The 19,529-nt window shown below is 43.9% G+C and overlaps 1 protein-coding gene across 5 annotated transcripts in view; it reads right to left on the bottom strand.

The window, feature by feature from the left end:
* Positions 1–19,529, bottom strand: part of PLCB4 (phospholipase C beta 4) — a 354,199-nt gene that overhangs the window by 128,675 nt on the left and 205,995 nt on the right. For all 5 annotated transcript variants that reach the window (XM_080931463.1, XM_080931466.1, XM_080931462.1 and 2 more), the window contains one exon: positions 7,208–7,306. In XM_080931463.1, the coding sequence (XP_080787589.1) occupies positions 7,208–7,291 (84 nt within the window). In that variant the 5' untranslated portion in view covers positions 7,292–7,306. The remainder of the gene's footprint in view (positions 1–7,207; positions 7,307–19,529) is intronic.

The raw sequence follows: 19,529 nt of genomic DNA, 5'->3' as shown, positions 1-19,529 counted from the left end.
CAGCACCCGCCTTCATTTTCGCTGTGTTTGATTGGTTGGCTGAACTGTCAGTCAGGACTCAGCCTGGGTGAAGCTTCCTGTCTGATGTCTCTAGTTCAGTCTTCTAGAGCCATTACTCCCTCCTCTTATCCCATGGGAGCACACCTTACCACTGTTGCTGCTGTTGTTGTTGTTTTAATATGATTGTTGGGAGAAGTGGAGGGGTGAAGGAGGAGGGGCCTGAAGTTTCATCCCGGGAAACAAAGTGATAGTCACACTTTGTTTTTAAAAGTCAAGTTATGATATTGACTGGAGCTTGAAAAATATATAACTCGTACCAGAGGACCTAGTAACTGAACAAATTATGCCCTAGACGACTTTGTAAATCTTCAGCCCCATAGAACAAAATCAGAAAAGTTTAATTCCATTCAAAATATTTAAGACTTTTTCTTAATATACTCCAACATGGGGAATGTATTGTCATCCTCTTTCCTATTAGCTGCCGTTGGCCTCTTTTACATTTAAAACTCAATCTTAGTTCTATGTTATGCACTGGCAATCACCAACCTTAACCCCCCCCCCCCCCCAGGCACGTAAGCACATATTCTCCTGCAGTTGTCCAGCCGCCTGTCTGTTTGTGAGTGCTGTTGTCCTGTTTGGTTTGTAGTAACTAAACAGGACCTTCAGAGTGATCTCGAGAGCTGAGCAACAAGCACTATCAGGGTGACCGTCTCCCGTAGGACCCTTCCGTGTGAACACCAGGTGCTGCTTAGCTCGTTTTACTCTGGGAGCCCAATACCCTGACCCTGTAGGTGAGAGCTAAACTAGCTAACGTGTGCAAGTAAATAAAGGGTAAGTACTTATGTTTTTTCAGTGTCAAATGGGTACTATTTAAGGGCCCTCCCTCAAATGATTTACTTTTATAAGAGAATTTGCCACAATTTGGTCAGCTGTCTGCTATTCTCTCAATTACAAATACAGGGATTTGTTTTATGCTTGCCTGCTTGTCTTAAATAAAGAGTCATGTGATCTGGGTCTAGTAGTAAAAGACCTCATGATTGACTAGCCTTTTCATCCTGCAACTATCCTGTAGGGGTGTGTGTGTGTGTGTGTGTGTGTGTGTGTGTGTGTGTGTGTGTGAGTGTGAGTGTGTTGGGGGGCATTAAATGTTTAAATCAAAATAGTTCCTTTGGAAACCTTTTGAAAAGGCTTCGTTGTGTGAGCTTTCAGGGTATTTCCTAAGTTGAATGCTCAGTGCCTTCCCTGGCTTCTGCCTCTGGCCCTTGCAACTCTGTTGCCAGGAGCTGAAGCCCCTTCTGAGCATGTAGAAGAGGAAGGCAACATGCGGACCAAGCTTGCCTGGGGCCCAACAGACAAGGAAAGAAAGTAAAATGGTGTCTGTCAGTGCCAGCTTTCCACTTTACCAAAAGCAGCTCAGTGCTGTCTTACCTTCCCAGAATCCAAGAGACATGGGCAATGGCCAGCTCTCCTTGTCAGGCCTGTTTCTGAATTTATCCTCACAGGAAAACGTGGCCCGAAGTAGTGCTTTCATTTTTCCGTCCTTACAAGGGAGTAACCGAAATGTCCACTGCTTTGGTTGTTCCTGTTGCTGCTTTCTTTGGCCCTTTTTGGTCTGCAAAGCCAGCCTTTTCTACAAGGCTCAGGGAAACACTGACTTTAAAATGTGGAATGAAGTGTTGCTTGACTCTAGAGTTAAACTACAGCCAGGCCAAGAACACAGCTCCGTGGGGGAGCACTTGTCTAGTATGTGGAAGGAATACAGAGAGGAAAAACAGTGAAGACAGGCACTCCACAAGAGGACCAACAGATTCCGCTAACCTGGACCCTTGGGAGCTCCCTGAGACTGGCCCACTAACCAGAGCAATACAAGCTAGACCTACCCTGCACCGCCCCACACATACATAGCAGATGTGCAGCTTGGTCTTTATGTGGGTTCCCTAACAACTAGTGGGGGGCTGTCCCTGAATCTGCTTCCTGGCTGTGGATCCCGTTCCCCTAACTGGACTGCCTTGTCTGACCTCAATGGGAGAGAATGTGCCTAGTCTTGCAGAGACTTGAGGGACCAAGGTTGGGTGATACCCAGGAAAGGGGCACCCTCTTCCCAGAGGTGAAGGAGAAGGGAGGAATGGGGAAAGGATTGTGGGGTTCAGGGCTAGGGTGAAAAAAAACTAAAAAGTGAAGACCCTTAAACTAGATTGGTATGATGTTTTTTCCATCTATTGACACTAGCATAAAAATGACAAGGAATCTCACGAGTGAGATGAAGAAAGTCTGGGTGTTTGGGTGTTGGGAACAGACTGGCCTTCGTCAAGAGACTGACTGCTATGAAATATTTAAACCCTGTTCTGGATTTCCGTAGGAAAAGTGGGTGTGAAGATTTAGCTGATTTGGACTAAGGGAACTCAGGGATTTCTGTGAAGAGGGAGTGGGTGCTTTTAAATCTGTTGTAATTGAGATAGCTGCAAAGGAAGCTAGATGCATTTACATTTAAAGGAGCTAAAATACAGGAAAACTCAGTTCTTGAACCCCACTAGGCACACTGCCAGCCTGGGAGACCAGAGCTGTGGGTGCGCTCATGGATTCTGAGCAGAGTGTCTGCTTAAGGCAACAAAGGACAAAGAAAAGGGCAAGGCTCTCCCTTGGTCAGCTCCCCACAGTTAACACTGAGGTGAAAGGGTGAAGTAGAGTCTGCAAGGAGGGGTTAGATCCAAAGGACAAGGGACCAGAAATTTGTCTCCTTAGTTGAGATGGGGAAATTTATCTTTTCTAAGTAACTGAGAAACATATCTGTAAAAGATGAAGGGAGCAGACTGAAAAAAGACTCTAGCAGAGTAACTAAATTGTAGCAGGGGTAGGGGTGCGGGGGGAGACTCAAAGGGGAACAGCGACTGCCACCGAGCTTCACAGCCTCACTTTAATCGCAGGCCCCCAAAAAGTTCCAAGAAGAGAACCCCAAGTCCAGCAAGTTGTCCTCTAACCTCTACACAAGTGTGTGGCCCAGAAGTCCACCCGCCCACACAATCACATAAATAAACCGACGGTTAGACATTTTTAAAGCAGGCACGCGCCCGGGCAGCAGATTGGGGAAAAAAGAGGGGTCTGGGCGAGGGCTGTGGTTCTACTGTGCTCCAGCTCTCTGTGCTGCCGTCCCATCTTTAGACAAAGTCATCTTCCATCACACGGTAGATACACACGTGTTGTTGAGATTGGGCGTGAGATGGGTTTTAGGAGCAAAGCAATGGGGAACAGCATCGAGAAGGAACTGGATATTGGGAACACGGAGGCTCTGTTAAGAAAGAGCGAGAGAGGCCTGAGGAATCAGAGATGCAGACAACCCAGAAGCCTGTCTACAAAGCACCACAGCCCCTCTCTTCTGAAAGGGGAGTCCTTTGGGTACCTAATATTAAACAGTTTTTAGTCAACAAAATATATTATGCACATCAGTAATGTATGTCAGGTCAAGTTAGGAAGGAACAGAGGGGTTTGTGGTTTGGCTTAGTTTGGTTTGTTTGTTAGCCCTGGCTGTCCTAAAACTCTCTGTGTGTAGATCAGGCTGGCCTTGACCTCACAGAAATCTCTGGCTTCTGTCTTGCAGGTGCTGGGAAGAAAGGAGTATGCCATCTTTAATGTTTTAATAGAAGCACTAGCTAGATGTTTAGTAGAAGAATCATGACAAGAGAAATGGATGTTATTTCAGGGGCTATTGCAAAGTGAACTTTTGAAATTTCAGCTGCCTCAAAAAAAAAAAAAAATCCTCAGGAACATAGAAACAACAAGACAATGGGTAAAGACAATATGTGATGTGTGTGTGTGTGTGTGTACATGTATACACATTGCCAATTATTTTGGGGGAAAAGAAAACCTCAGTAATTATTAAAAGTTTTCACCCTGTGTGGAAGTTAATCTGTTGCTGCAGACGTGACACCCATTATCCTGAGTAGAATCCGTGAATGCTCCTTCACATGTCAGCCCCTATGTTTCTGCTGCACGCCTGCATTTCCTTTTCCTTACTTCTCCTTCTTCCCACTAGCAGTCAGCCATCACGTCTCAGGGTTGTTTATGCACAAGCTGGAGAAAGAAACCTTTTCCGGTTCCATTTTCACAAGCATGTACTTTGATCGTTGTGGCTCCAAAATACTGCATCTTATAGAGCTGGGAAGTGGGTAAGAAGAATTGGCTGCCATCCAGCCTGAAACAGGATTTGGCTTGCTGGCTTGATGTGTTATTAGGAAAAGAACTCTGTTTGCTCTATGAAGTTAAAATTCTTTGTTTTGTCTCTCACTGTGCTTCCTCGGGAAATCACAGTGAAGGACGTGAAGCTTGGCTGGACCGAGTTTAACACTTGTTTGGCGTTTCTTCCCTCCAGGTTCACCTCACCCTCCAGTCCAGGGAAAGCTGGGCAGTGCGCATGCCTAATGGTTCAGGGAAAGGTGAGGCAGTGCGCATGCCTAATGGTTCAGGGAAAGGTGAGGCAGTGTACAGGTCTAGAGAAGCATGAGGAACCCGAAATTTCAAATAATAGTTGCTGCGATTCAGAAGCCGAGGACATCATCACAAGGATCAAAAAGGGCACAAAAGCTTCAGCTCCTCCAACCACGGTATCACGTGGCCCTTTGTTTTCCAAGACAAGTGTTTGTTTCTGTATGTGTTTGCTAGCCTAGCATACAGAAAGATAAAATAATGCCTCTGAGCACATTAGGTCTCTTTCAGGCGACCCCTCTCTTGTTTATGAGGAAACAAATGATATTTGTGAGCTATCTTACAGAGTTTCTAAGGCTGGAGAATTGCCTTAGAGATCTGAAGGTCATTTGAGTCACTCCAGCAATCAAGAAGTGACGTGGCACACTAGCCCACACTACATGGCACTGACGGGGTTGGAACATGCTGGCCCCCAGAATGCGGCCCCTTGCCATTTGACACAGCGGTAGACTTAAACAAGTCACTCTCAAGTTCCAATAACCCCACCTCCCGCTTTCCACGCAGCAGGCTATACAAATGTATGCGACTTGGCATAAAACAGGATGGAAGACCTTCATATCCAGAGGGGTCCCACCTCGGCCTGCAGAAGGAACATTGTGGTCTAGGAAAATGGGGGGAACACGGAAGAGTCTGAACTGTCAGGGCTGCCTTGCTGAACCTTTAAGTTTACTATTCCGTCAGTCACACCCGCTTGCTGATTTCACTCTAGCATGTGATTGTGGACGCCCCACAGAGCATACAGACAATCCTCTGAATCTTCATCTCTCCGTCTGCATGTTCTCCAGGCACCTCTCCTTGGTTCAAACACATTACACAGACCCCTAGGATTTTCTTCCCCCAGTTCCCAGTGAGAGAGAACAGACAGTAAATGTTGTCACCTGCATTGCCATCCTGGTCAGTGGTACCCAACCTAGATGAGGTGATCACAAGGGGGCCTTGAACAGAACTGTTCGTCGTGACCTTCTATGCCTCGCCGTGTGCTGTAAATATAGCCACTTACATAACTCACTCTGCAGAAAGCAGCCGACACCAGTGAGCTGTTTAAATGGTGTGGATTTCATATCGTTCACCCCAATAATTTGAGTCTGTAGAGCCTCGGATTCCGTATGAGCTTCAAGGACTATCACCTTATTCTAATCTCAATTATCAAGAAAAATGTTGGGGTAAATTTTCAGTTATTGATGGCATGCTCAGCCTGTTTTGAGGCTCTGGGCTGAACCACCAGCACCAAAGCAGAAAGGGAAGGAAAAACAAAAAACAAAAAAACAAAACAAAACAAAACAAAAAAAACCAGTTAGACTTAGCTTTGTGTAATGCTAAACCTTACAAGAAGCTTGACAGTTCAGCACATCCTACTGGTACCTGGGAAGAGAAAAATAGGTAAAGCATAGCCCGTGGCCTTGAGGCATGCAGACTACTTTTTAAAAGGCAGAAACATTAAATAAAGTGTGGTGATGATAAATACAGGAAGGAAGACCACCGGTGGCACGAGGAGTTATGGTTTACTGGGCAGGTCAAAGAAATACCGCCCCCCACCCAGTGAAGATTTCTCATCTGAGTCCTGAAGGATGCGCAGGAGTTTGCCAATGAATCCCCGGGCACAGGTGGATCTCAGGCAGAGAAAAGGGTCCACGAGAGACTGGTTATGATTACTACAGCGGGGAGGTGGGAAAGCAGGGAAGAGGTAAGTTATGGAAAGCGTGTGGTTTTTCCTTCTTAAGAGATGTATCCCATGATCTCAACTCCAAGGGAGAAATAAGACACAAAATGAAACAAAACAGAAAGGCCAGAAGAAACCACCAGCCAAGCACTGCTACTATCCAGCGGTTGCTTCTGGTGGCGGGATGTTGTCTTGAATTGCCTTGAAGTACAAGGCACTTCCTCCGTTTGTGGTAAAGTTACGGAACACTGTCGCTTTAATACCCAAAGTCAAGGTAAGACAGAGTGATGGTGCTGTGGTTCATCAATGGCTCTTTCAATTCCATTTTCTGGGAATGTGACTCTCATAACAAGATACACACTGCAAAACACAAGTCAAGTCAGCTAGCACAACCAAGTTCCTGGGCAAAGGCAGCCCCTGCTATGACAAGCTCAGCCTCAGGGGGTAGGGGCTGCGTTATCAGCCACAACGCTCACTGGTTTGGAAGGAATCATCTCCAGCTCTAAGAGAATTCATTTTTACCTTTCCCTGTGCCTTGGGGAAAAAAAAATCCACTTTCATCACAAACCTTTCCCTGGTTCATCTCAAACGGAAGGCAAGGTTCACCCTTCCAGCCATTCTATCGCAATGCCTGGCTCTACAGAAAGCCTGGGGCCACATTCTGCAAAGGCATAAAAAATAAGCTGCAGACGCAGAGGTCTGTACAAAGGAAACAAGTGAGCACCTGGCTAGAACGAAGCCCAGAAGCACTTCATTCAACCAGACTGTTACTCCATGAGCCCCACCGGTAAAATCACAAGGGCAGCAGCCACCATTGAGAATCCGGCTTGGCACGAGGAGGTCACTGGATAAGTGACACCCGTCACTGCTATCGCTTGTCGGGCACATGGTGATCCTTCAACAGCTCACTGAAGGAACACAGCCATTCTCCTCCATCCCTTACCCTCAGCCACTGAGATCTGTAAGCCTCGGAGGTGTTACTTAGGTGAAAGAAGACGCGATACTCTGATCAGAATTAGTTAATTTTTAGAGTGTTTTTTTGGGGGGGGTGGATAACAGCAGAGTTACCTCTTCGTATCTGTCAAAAACTGCTCCTTCTTGCAAGAAAGAGGGCACTTCCTTCTGCCAGTTAAATTCATAAGGTTTGGCCATGATGGTATTCGAGCCCTGGAGAAGAACAAATGGTCGTATTAGTGCACAGAAGTAAAGCCCACGTGGTTATCAGAGCTTAGACATTACATGTTCATTTTCTAGAAATTCGTAACCAAAGTCCATAAGGGTCTATACATTATTTTCCTTCTTATGCCTTCCCATCACCTGACCACAAAACTCTTACTCTTTGTCTCTAAGCCTAAAGAAATGCTTCGCATACTGTGTACTATCTGCAGAGAGAAATGATGCTAGAGATCACCTCAGGAACCACATGCAGAAAGCAGATGTTAGCATGACAGACCAGAAAGCAATACCATGACAATGGGGTGTAACCCAGAAACACTGCAAGCTTTGCATGTGTGAGGCCTTATGTTGAACCCCTATAGCCACAGACAGACAAATTAGCTTTATAATCAAAGCAATGTGGCAAGGCAGAAAGAGTGATGCACTTAGAATTCCCACTACTTGATTGGCTAAGATGGGAGTTCAAGGCCATCCAGGGCAACAAAGAAAGACCCTGGTTATGGAGAAAAGGAAATGGGAGAGGTTGGAAGAAACTCTAAAGATACAATATAGCAGCTTCATGGGTTTGCCAAAGTGTGTGTAAGGAGGCACGTAATGTCTCTGTAGAGTTTCATGTGTTCTGGGATGTTCTAACTCATGCCAACCATCCCTTGCACTTTTTATCTCTGGCTTAACTTTGAAAGGAATAGCAAACAGAGACATCTAATATAAAAGTCTCATGTCAAACATGAAAAGAGAATTTCTAACCATCTAATGTTGCCTTTCACTGGCTTAACTCTGATTCTGCTAGGGTCAACACAAGTACTCAAGACTTAAGCACCCAGAGGGGCCTTGGTTTTTCCCTTCCTCATTACTGAAATATCCACCTCCCACCTGAGCACTCCTTCCATCTATGGCCTAATTACACCCAGGCCTCTGGGGACTGTGGCTGCTGAAGGAACGTCAGGACCGAAGGTTGCCAGCCTCTGGCTGTTCAACAACAGTGGTAGAAGCCATTTCTGGCTTAATACTGTTCAGAGATCCAGGGATCAAACCAAGGAATAAGGCATTTTGGGAAAATGGCAGAGAAGTGTCCCAAATTTGTCTGATTTTAAAACTGGAGGGAGTGCCATTCTCTGGAATGCTTCCTGCGGCCCTAGGGGCAGCAACTGAATTGTTTTATATAGACGACACACTGAAGATGAAGACACAGCGCCAGGAAATGTTAACCCAATTGCTTAATTTCTAAAATAAGAAGCAAATAAAGGTATGTTTACTAATTCAACTTGATGTAGAGAAACCCAGAGAATGAATTAAGTTTCTCTTGAAAGATGGAAAGAGGACTGGCCTTTACCCGCTTTTTGTAATCCTCTCAAATAGTCCAAACAGCTACAACAGTATGGTACTTGTGAAAAGTCCTTCCATGCAAGTTCTCAGCTGGCCTTGGAAGTCCTCACCTACAAAGGACCAGAAGGTTTAACTTCCTCCTTCCCCTCCTCCATCTGCTAGAAAGGCATTACCTCACTACAGAGGCCCAGGGGGAGAGGAAGCACCTGAGGAGGTTGGGGATTTCAAGGGGATGACCATCAAAGGGCTGACACAAAGACACAGCCTTTCCTGTGTAAGCACATAGAGCAGCTGCTGGAAGGAAACCAGCTGGCTTTACATGGCCCCATTGTCTGCGTCTTATCCAACTGGACGGATCATTTACACAGGCAGCCAGAGGACACTCCCCCAAGACAGCAGGGCGCATGGACACGGGAGCGGAGGGAGTTGTGGATAAGCTCACTTCATCATCAGAGGTGGTAGAAAGCTCCACCATCTCAAGAACAAGTTGAGAAGCCTATAGCCAGAAAAAGAGCACAAAGGACCCTAAGCGGGAGGTCTAGGGCACATGTACCAGACAAGAAGATACCCTGACAACCACAGGGCACAGCACAACCCCTAAACTCAAGGCTGAACACCCAAAATTATTTTTCAGAGCCAAGAAGTTGACATGGAACTTGCCACGAACCAAAAGTGAGTTAACTGTTTGAACCTCTCGAAAAGAACCTCTGCCGTTTTAAAAACAGGCTTAGGCTATCATTGGACCACCCTGAACTCTCAAAAGCCTCGATTTTACTTCAACCTAGAATCCAATTTGACACTGACATATCATTAATAACAATTTGCCCATTTGCTAAAAATATCTCCATCTTCATTCTTTTTTTTTTTTTTTTTTTTTTTTTAAAGAAAACACACACAGAGTAGAAGACTAAGAATGGCAGCAAGGCGCAGTGTTGAAAGTTGAGGTAGAGTATTCTTGTACACTTTGGGGGGAAAATAATTTTGGAATTAATTTCTATGCCCTTGAAAGGCCCCAGTCACCAATGGTAATTTTACCAGCAGGATGGATTCTAACTCAATGTATGCAAAGCCCGTGGACAAAAATACTATTGTGACATTTAAGGTAGAAAAACGTTGGCCATCTGCGAGTCTAACTAGGCAGTCACAATTACTTGAGTACATTACACACTTAGATACTCCTGTGCTTACTAAAGTCAGGCTGGAATAAATAGTGGCAAAGCGGGAGGGTTCCTAAAAATATTCACAGCTTTTGTCAAGCAAATATAAATACTCCCAACATGCTGTTAAGGAAATAAAAGAACAAACATGATCCAAACGGTTTCATGCTATTAGAGTTTGGATGTGAATTTTCCCTCAAAAGCTTGTGTGTGGGAGGCTTGCTCCCTGAGCTTTGGGAGGTGACTGGAACCCCAGGCCTCTGGCTTTATGAATGGACTGATAACATTTGTAGATTCACAGCTTACAGGGTTTGATGGGCTCTGCTAGAAAACACATCTGCTTCACTAGGCTTCTTTGCTCTACCCCATATGGTGCTTCCTGCCCAAAGTCCTACCCCACTACAGACTAAGAGCACTTGGCCAAATGATGCTGGACAAAAGGTTTTAATGAAACTGTAAGCTAAAATAAATCGTTCTGGCTTTAGATTACTTCTTTCTTTCTTTCTTTCTTTCTTTCTTTCTTTCTTTCTTTCTTTCTTTCTTTCTTTCCTTCTTTTTTCATTCCTCCTTTCCTTCCTTCCTACCTTCCTTCTTTTTTCCCCTCTCTTTCTTCTATCCTATGTTTCTTCCTTGTTATCTCCCTTCCTTCCTCTTTTTCTTTCTTTTTCTCACAGGGATGTAAAGCAGTTAACACAGTATACACAGATATATCTATACACAAGCACCAGTTAAGAGTTGGTGAAGTTTTTAGTGATAAAAATAAAATACTTCCTTCTATTTTAAAATATAGAAAATTAAACTAACCACAGATTTTATACTTAGGAAAAAACATTCTCTAAACTGAAAGGAAGATAACAGTTAACAAATTATTTCTTCTCATAAAAACCTGTTCTTAAAGTGTCTGTATTTTCCAGCAGAGCTCTTGGCAAGAACAAACAGTAAGAAATGACAAGCAAAGCCATAAGCTGTTTCCTCTCCTCTTCTAGGCTTTAATTTCTTCAATGTCAACAGGAAGCTTTTCACACAGAGGCAGTGAGGAGTTGTCATTCAGCACCTAGCAACTGGTTCTTCAGAGATGAAACCTGCTTTAACATCTCAGCTTAATACCCACTGTATGCCAGGGTACCAAGTGTTAAAGTTGCATGTTCAGAACACAGAAATGTACTCCAGTCTGTGATGATCAGTTTTCAAAGAAACAAAATATAACAAAAGTGAAAGTGTTCCCCAAAAGAAGCTGATCCATTCCCCCACACTGCTTGGATGTTGGTTGCTTGACTGTAGCATTTCTCATGCATGCCATCTGAGTAGAAATCCAGGCCTCCCAAATCCTCTTAAGGAGGTTAAATGGCTGAAACTTTATTAAAGTAGTTGTCCATGATAAGGATTTCTACTCTGAGTAATCACTTCTTGCCTGGAAGCTTTGTCCTTCTGAAAGGTGCAAGTAATCACTGAAGGGGTAGAGCCATAGTGGTGAGGGAGAATGCTCTCTGCAGGGGTCAGGAGTACTCTGCATGTACTCTGCATATAACTAGTACACAGCGTACTATTGCACATTGTCTCCCTGGGTTGTGCTCCAAAATACATATTAGGTCCATATCTGGCTTAATAGAATTTTTGTACTGCAGAAATAAAGTTGTCATTAGTATACAAATCCCTTTTATAGTAATAAACTGTAGAAGCAGAGATGAAGAAAGTTTTATCTAACATGATACAGGAAAATGTGTAAGAACAGTTAGAATATCCACACATAGTCATGTACATACATGTGGGTGCACATGGCAGTCCCGTCAGAGTGTAATAGAGTCCCATCAGTTAGCGTCAATACAGCCATCACAGCCACAGGACACCACACGTCACTAATATGTTTGCTGTGATACTAGTGGGAACAAACTTACAACAATGCCAGTTATGCCCAAGTATAGACAAAATTATCTGCAGTGCACGAAACTTGATAACAAAGGAAGGAGGAACTTTCTTTCTTAGGGATTCACTGCAGGATACTTTTGAATTCTTGAGATTTGGTGTATCCCTAACAGTAGAAATGGTTAACTTCTGTGTAGAGTCTCGCCATGCCTCATACAGCCCATGTCTGCTGCACCTCATGACTGCACCAAAACACTGTGCAGAGTGGCTCACCTGGAGTGTGTGGTCCGCATCAGTGCACTGTGGGTGTGCACACACCAATGCCATCTAACAACACACTGCTTAGGATGAGACACATTTCTCAGACCATGATACACGCTTCTACAGATGTAAGAACTAAAGAGGCGCTTGAGGAAAGAAGTCTATAGTGAAGCTTGGCCTCTAATCCACTAACAACAAACTGGTTTCTGAAGAACTTTTACACATTATACTCTTAAGAGTAACGAGATCAATTCTGCATCTGAAATAAAGTATGTCTTACTGACTATGGTACAGTAAGTGTCTGCTACATTTCAGCAGGGCTTAGTACTTCGGATAGACATTGGTAACGTCAAAGGCCCTGAGTAAAGAAATTAGTTGACCGTGGAATACTTGTAAGTCTTGTAAATGAAGAGCCTACTATGTTTGTTTTAGAGACAGAGTCTCATCATGTTGCCCAGTCAGGCATTGAAATCTTGGACTCAATCAATGCTCCTGACTATTTGGGACTACGTCCACATGACACTGCCTGTAACTTAGAGAGTAATCTACTCTCACACTCTTGCTGATCCTTCCAAGCAGACGCAGAAACAAAAGAAAATGAAACAATAACAAAACAAAACAAATGAAACAAAAAGAAAAGGATTCCCTAAAATCTTCAAGTGCAGATGGATAAAAATCATTCATCAAAATAATTTCTTCCTTACTAGTAGTTGCTAAGCCATACACAACTGTGCAGGAGAGCGTTGGGCCCTCCTTACTCTCACAGTGGGGTATTCTATTAAGTTCTGGGAAAACATAAAGCAAATTGCCCATGTACATAGAGAACCTTCAGCTTGGGGAAGAGGGTACAAACAGAGCCTATGAAAGTCCTTCTGACCCTTGTTTCCGGGTATTCTAACCAGAAATTTCCGGCGTGAAATGAAGCCCTGTCCTTGGAAAGATAAGGGACATCTGGGGAGAGATAATGAGAAAACCAGCTTTGGTTACCATCCATCCCTGCCTCAGTTTCTTTCCTGGTGCACCCACTGAGGTAACAGCAGCTGGCTCTGGATACTCAAAGTGGGGACTCAAACTATGGGAAAAGTTCAAAGACGGTTCAGGCCCTCTTACTTAGCTTACCTCACACCGGTGCTTCTCAGAGGGGTGCACTGTCCTGTTTAATCCTCACTGTCAACCTCATGGAATTCGGAATCACACAGAAAACATCTGGGTGTGTCTTTGAGAATGTGTCTGGAGAGATGTAACTGAGGAGGGATACCAGACCTGAACCTGGGTACCACTGTTGGGTCAGTGCCAGACTGACCAAAAGGAAAAAATGAGAAAGTCCTACACATTACCCTTTCTCTCCTGGACTGCGGAGATATGGGGAATCCCTGCCGTAGAATTCAGCTTCCATACTCTATAGGGCCTTTCTTTCTCACCATGATGAACTTTAACTTTCCCGAGCCATGGGGCAAAATAAAATCTTCCTTCCAGGAAACCAATACAGGTACCAAATAGCGACCACCAATGGGGGACTTACTACCTCACGTATAACTGCAGGGTCCACTCATCTTTTCTAAACGAGAATCCTGGGGAGAGAAGCTCAAGAAGCCAAGGCATATCCAGCTAGGAGGGTGACTCTGTCACGATTGAGAACAACTGACCGAGTTTCCCTAATAGAAAAGGACATCCAGAAGGGAGGAAAACCAGTCGGGCAACGGGGAGGGAAGGGAAGGGACGTAACAGAGTGGCCATCTGTGTACAATGTCCTTCTCAGCCTGAGAAAGCAGGGACAGGGAGACTGAATGCCGACAGTTGCTGTTCAGTGGACACCATGAGTCCACCCTGAAGGCCGGAAGTTACAGAGTAATTATTCCTTTCAACATTTCTTTCCAGCGTCACTTTGAAGGGTTAAGTCTGGAAAGGGGAGCTGTGACCTTTAGTTTTAATTGTTGACTTGACACACTCCAGAATGACCCAGGAAGAGTTTCGCTGTAGGACAGCGTAGACTATGTAGGCGTGTCTGTGACTATGCTAGCTGAGGTGCTGACCACCAGTCACCCTTACAGAGGCAGAGCCACGTCACCTCCTGAACGTTCTCTGGGGTCTGTACCCCTTGCTCTATAGAGCTCCGTTGCCACACGCTGCATTGCAACCTGTTACTCTGAGCTTCACTCACAGTGAACTCTATCATGATCTGGACTCTAACTGCTGTTATAATGACAATATATTGGATATCATCAATAAACAAGGAATGAGTATCATTCGTTTGGACAAACTCCCAACCAACCCTAAAGACAGCCAGGACAGGAAATTAGTATTTGCTAAATGACACCAAGGGGCCCTTTGTTTGTGTACTTGATTGTCCCTCCACAGTTCTTGAAGGACAAACCCCACTGCTTGCCTGGCATGCAGTCTGCAGAACAAGTTCCCATTCTCTGAGCTGCTCTGTGGCTGGCTGGGCCCATCAGTAGCTTGTAGACTGGAAATCTCCTTCACAATTTCCTATGCCCTGCACCTCAGCCCATTCCCCTCAAGCGTGTACAATTTGCTCTGGCTTCTGAGTCCTGGGGAAGGTGAATGACACCCTGACCTTTTGTAGAATGGGGGACTTCCTTATCCTCCTTAAGAGGTGACCTCACAAGCCTCTCATGCCCACCCCTCCCTTACTTTACCATTCAACTGTCCTTGGACTAGCTCTCTCCCAATTAGATTAAAATGTCACCAACATGAACCAAACTTCTCAAAAGGAAAAAAAAAAAAAAATACAGGCGCAACTTTTGCTTTAATTATCAGAGTATTTCAAAGGGGAGGTTTTTATTTTATCTTGCCTTGAATAATCTTTCTGAAGGTTGCCTCGGGCAGGAATACGTGTTAAGTCTGAAGACGACAAGACCAGATTACATAACAAGGGGAAGACTCTGTAGACGGGGCAGGCCCAGATTCAAAGATTCAAAGGATCCTTTCTTTTCAAAAGTACTTTCTTATTAAAATAAACACACACACACAATGAACCATTAAATTCAATCAAGCTCCCTTTTGGTTAAACTGGCTACGCTGTTTTATAGATAGGTCACTGCTGTTCACTACACAGGAGTCACAGGATGAGGAGAAAGCGGAAGCCCATGCATGCATGACCAAGCAAAAGGAACCAAGTCCAGACCATATAGGGAAAAAAACGCAACATATGGGCACTAAATGCCTATGAAAACAACAGTTGTCTCATGCTCATACATCAAAGGTATTACTCTATGGCTGGAAAATAAAGTTCTCAGTTAAAGAAATATAGTGTAAATAAACCTCCACCACACAGGAGATCACCTGGTATATTCAAAATGGTGCCATTTCAAACCTTCAAATGTTTTAAATTAAACTCAGCAATGGAGCTGATTTAAAAACAAAAAACAAAAAACAAACATAAAAGCATGAAGAAAGTACATGGAACATAAGTCTTTAGGGAAGTTCATTCTATTTTAGAGTTTTCAAATTATTTTGTTTAGTTATTTTTGGTGTGTGTTTGTGTCTTCTCCCACCCCACCCCACCCCCGTACATGCACATGGGTGTAAGTGGCTGTGGAGGCCAGTCAGATCTCCTGAAATGAGTCAGACGCAGCTGCCAGTCATTCGATTTGGATACTGGTGTGTTGGTTCAGTTTTGCTTTTTTGTTTTGTTTTGTTTTGTTTTTTGGTGGGGGGCATCTTGACATAGGTCAGGGTCATCTGGGAAGAGGAAACATCAACTGAGAAACTGCCTCCATCTGGCTGGCCTACAGGTATGGGGCATTTTCTTCACTAATGATTGATGTAGGAAGACATAGCTTAGGCGTCGTGGTCCTGGCTTGTAGAAGAGAGCCGGCTGAACAAGCCATGGAGAGGTCAGTAAGCTACAATTCTGCATGGCCTCTGCTTCAGTTTCTGCCCTCCCCTCCCTCCAGCATTGACTAGAGTTGTGTGATGGAATGACCCTTTCCTCCCCAGCTTGCGCTGGGTCACACAGTATAATTACAATAGAAGACAGTGGCTGCTTACTGAAGGCCAGTCCTCGGCAAGAGCAGGACAGGCTCTTGACTGCTATGCCACACTTCTAGTCCCGTTCTTCTTTTTAAATGTGTGCAAATTCTTTAAAATACAAAAGCAAGTCTTAATTCCAGCTTTGTTTTAGCTTTGAAATGCATAAGCAGGCAAACAGTGTGCAAAAAGAAATACAAACTCCTTTACTTCAGTTAATTTAAGGATTAAATATCACTTTAACTGATGGCCTTTTGGGTCCCTTCCTCTAGTTTTTGGCATTGCCTTTTAACTACTCTTTAGTGAAGATGGGGCAGTCAGCACTGGGCCAAGTGTTTTATGTGTGTGAGTGAGTTAAGACTGTTGCATTTCAAATCACACTACAATAATATCTTGTGTATTCTTGTGTATTCCCGGCTACATAAGGAAATATGATCACATAGTTACCTGGCCTGTCTTTTCCTTCATAAGGACTTCTTAAACAGTCTTGATCACTAAATATGGAATGGGGATGTGGGGGTTTGAATAAGAATGGCCCCCAAATTGCATATATCTGAAAGCTTTGTCCTCTAGCAGTGACACTATTTGACAGATTAGAAAGATTAGGGGGTGTGACCTTACAGAAAGAAGTATGTCACTGAAGGTGGGCTTTAAGGTTTTAAAAAGCTTGTGCATAGGCTAAGAATTAACACCCCCACCCCTACCTATGCATCAGGATGCAGCTCTCAGACACTGCTCCAGTGTCTGCCTACAGACTGTCCTGACCGTGATTATAGTGTGAACTTCTAAAACTCTGGGCCAGCCTCAATTAAATGCTTTATTTCATAAGAGCTGCTTTGCTTATGGCTCATGGTATCTCTTCATAGGAACAGAACAATCACCAAGTCAGGGCTCTGTAGTACCCTTCAGGAGCACAGTGAAGTAGCTCTAATCTTTTATACCTTGCTCTAGAGACAACCCACTCTAAGGACAACCTAATCTAGGGACAACCTACTCTAGGGACAACCTACTCTAGGGACATATTATAATCACTTCACAAATTTATTAGATATTTTTGTCAGGAAGGTATAAAAGTATATTGATTTTGTCATTTCTTCAGACTTGACTCCTTTGTGACTTATTTACACATAAATAAAAACCTGCATGTTTTACTCTTGGTACTGAGCCTTGTATTAGTTGGTTTCTGAGACAAGACAAGCAGATGACATGTGAACTAGTGGGAAACTCTGCTTCCCTGGCATGAGAATAGACAAAAAACTAGGAGTAGGGCTGAGGCTGTGGCTGTGGCCGTGGCTGTGAGACAGAGTGCTTGTCTAGTGTGCAGAAGGTCCTGGGTTCAAAGTTCAGAATCAGAAACAGCAGTGAAGCTCTGGATATACACAGCAAATGCTGCCTTTGGCTTCATCTGATTGTCTGGCATGGTAAGACTGAATCTTCATTTGCTTCAGCCATATAGGTCCCTATCCTTGCGTCATGAGATAAACAGTCCAATGTTCCATTAGAAAAGTTAACAAGACACAGATTTTATAGTTCTGTAAGTACTGGGTATACAGCTTTAGAAGCAGGCCTAACTATAGTTACATATTAAGCCTCCTACACAGTGTTAATATTGAATATTAATCCTCCTATACGGTTAACAAAGAAGCAACCATAAATAGGTGACCCCGAGTCTAGTTCAGCTCCATTCCAGCCAGCTGCTGAGGGAGCACCTAACCTCTTTAAGGTTAGACATGTTATGTTTTCCAGACTCATCTAGCTTCTTTGGACTGAGCATTATTTAAGCTATAATGGGAGTAGATTAAAGTTTATGTGGGTAGATGTTATTTAAAACCCAGCGTATCCTTCCTGGAATATTTCTTTCCCACAACGAAAGCCGTACTGAAAAGGGTCCAAGCAGGATGTCAGACAATGTGTTACCATTGTGCACTGAGAAGCGAAGGGCAGCACAGTGACAAGGTGACATTCCCAGGACAGCCTTCCAGTGTCAAAGCACACTTACAAGATGCCAGGCGCTTTCCCAATCCGTGGAAGGTCAACAGCCTTCAAATAATTGTCCCTTTCATAAGACCTGCACTGTTAGGGGATTGTTTCAAAGTGTGTTTGCTTCCCCCACTGGTGTAGGAACTTAAAAACATCCTTCGTTCTAACAAGGCCCCGAGGCAACAGGAAGATATCAGAGGTTAGTCACATGTGAGGTCATTCCCAAGATTTTGTAGCCTATACTATTTTAGTAAATGTCTCTGACATTTAATTCAAGCCAGCCTGGGAAAAAGAGAGCAGGAGTTTGGGTTTCTTTGACTAAGTTCGCTGCCCCCTGTAAGACATAGGCTTGGTTTACTCAAGTGTCTGGACTAATAAAGCAATGTTCCTGGAAACCGCTTTGGTCTTCGTGTCATCTGCAATCAATTATTTTGTTTCTTCGGGGAAAGAGTCTAAACCAACAGATTCTAAAATGCCACGCAGCTGCAGGCAAGGAGGCTGGAGAGGCAATGAGCTAGACACGCTGGCTTCCTGCAGGTACAAGGGGAGGGCGAGCCCAAATAGCACTGGACCCCTGAGTCCTGAGATGGTAACTCCTGCTCACCCCACCCACCGAGCTTGAGGCTCTCACTAATACGTGCCCTGAATGCAGACAAAAAACTTCATCTTACCAATAAGCCTTTTCATGAGCTCCATTTCTGTCACAAGGGGTGGAAAATAAACTTCAGAAAATTCCATGTCCCTTAGAACTAGAATTCAAACCTGGAGTGGTTTCTCCTACTCTCTGAACCCTCCATTCCCAACAGCAGTCTTCCTAAATACAGTAAAACAATCAGGAGGAACTGCCTTCCAACAGCAGGAGCAAGTGTGACCTATCTGTGCGGCCATCTTTAAGCTGCTGAATATCTTGTAGCTAAACTAAAGTCTGGATGACCACACCCTTCAGATTCCTACCTTGGCATTACCTGAGGACAGATTCTTCCAACTTCCAAATCAGAAATAGGCAACAGAAAATATTTTACATTATCCCTGAGAAAAGGGCAGATTCTTTTACTTTAAGTGTAGGTATAAAATAACTGTTCATGTGTGAGACTCTTTTTTTAATTCTTTCCTTTTAGAATTTTCTACATATTGTAAAGAAATATTAATTTGAGGGAGAAAAGGCAGGCTCTATGAATTTGCTGCACTGCATTAAGCGGCCTACAGTGTGAACTGAGGCCTATCTGTAGTAGAATTTTGTTGTAACAAAATTAATATAGTTGTCTACACTTAATTCTGGAAAAGTACAACAGGATTCAGCCATTACCTGCATGTTAATTTCAATTCTTCTCTTCCCAAAACTAAAGGAATCGACATCCAATCTGACCATACCCTGAGTAGACAGGGTCTTAGGGGTAATATATCGACTGTCATTTAATGTTTGTGATACTAAAGTTTTCAAAAGAAGGCTTATAATTACTATAGATTGACAGCCAACATGTCAATCTTTCCATGGCCAAATTTGCTTCAAGGGTTGCATTTGACTTTGTCATTTTCTAACTACTGTCTTAAAACATGGGATCTACCTCAACATTCTGTTCTAATGCTGCTGGGCATCTAAGCCATGAGCCTTCAAACTCTATCATCATCTTGGCTCT

This window comes from Micromys minutus (genome assembly GCF_963924665.1).
Source record: "Micromys minutus genome assembly, chromosome: 17".
In the NCBI taxonomy this organism is placed as follows: Eukaryota; Metazoa; Chordata; class Mammalia; order Rodentia; family Muridae; genus Micromys; species Micromys minutus.
Note: the sequence above shows the minus strand (reverse complement) of the source record. Positions and strands in the feature narration are given on the sequence as shown.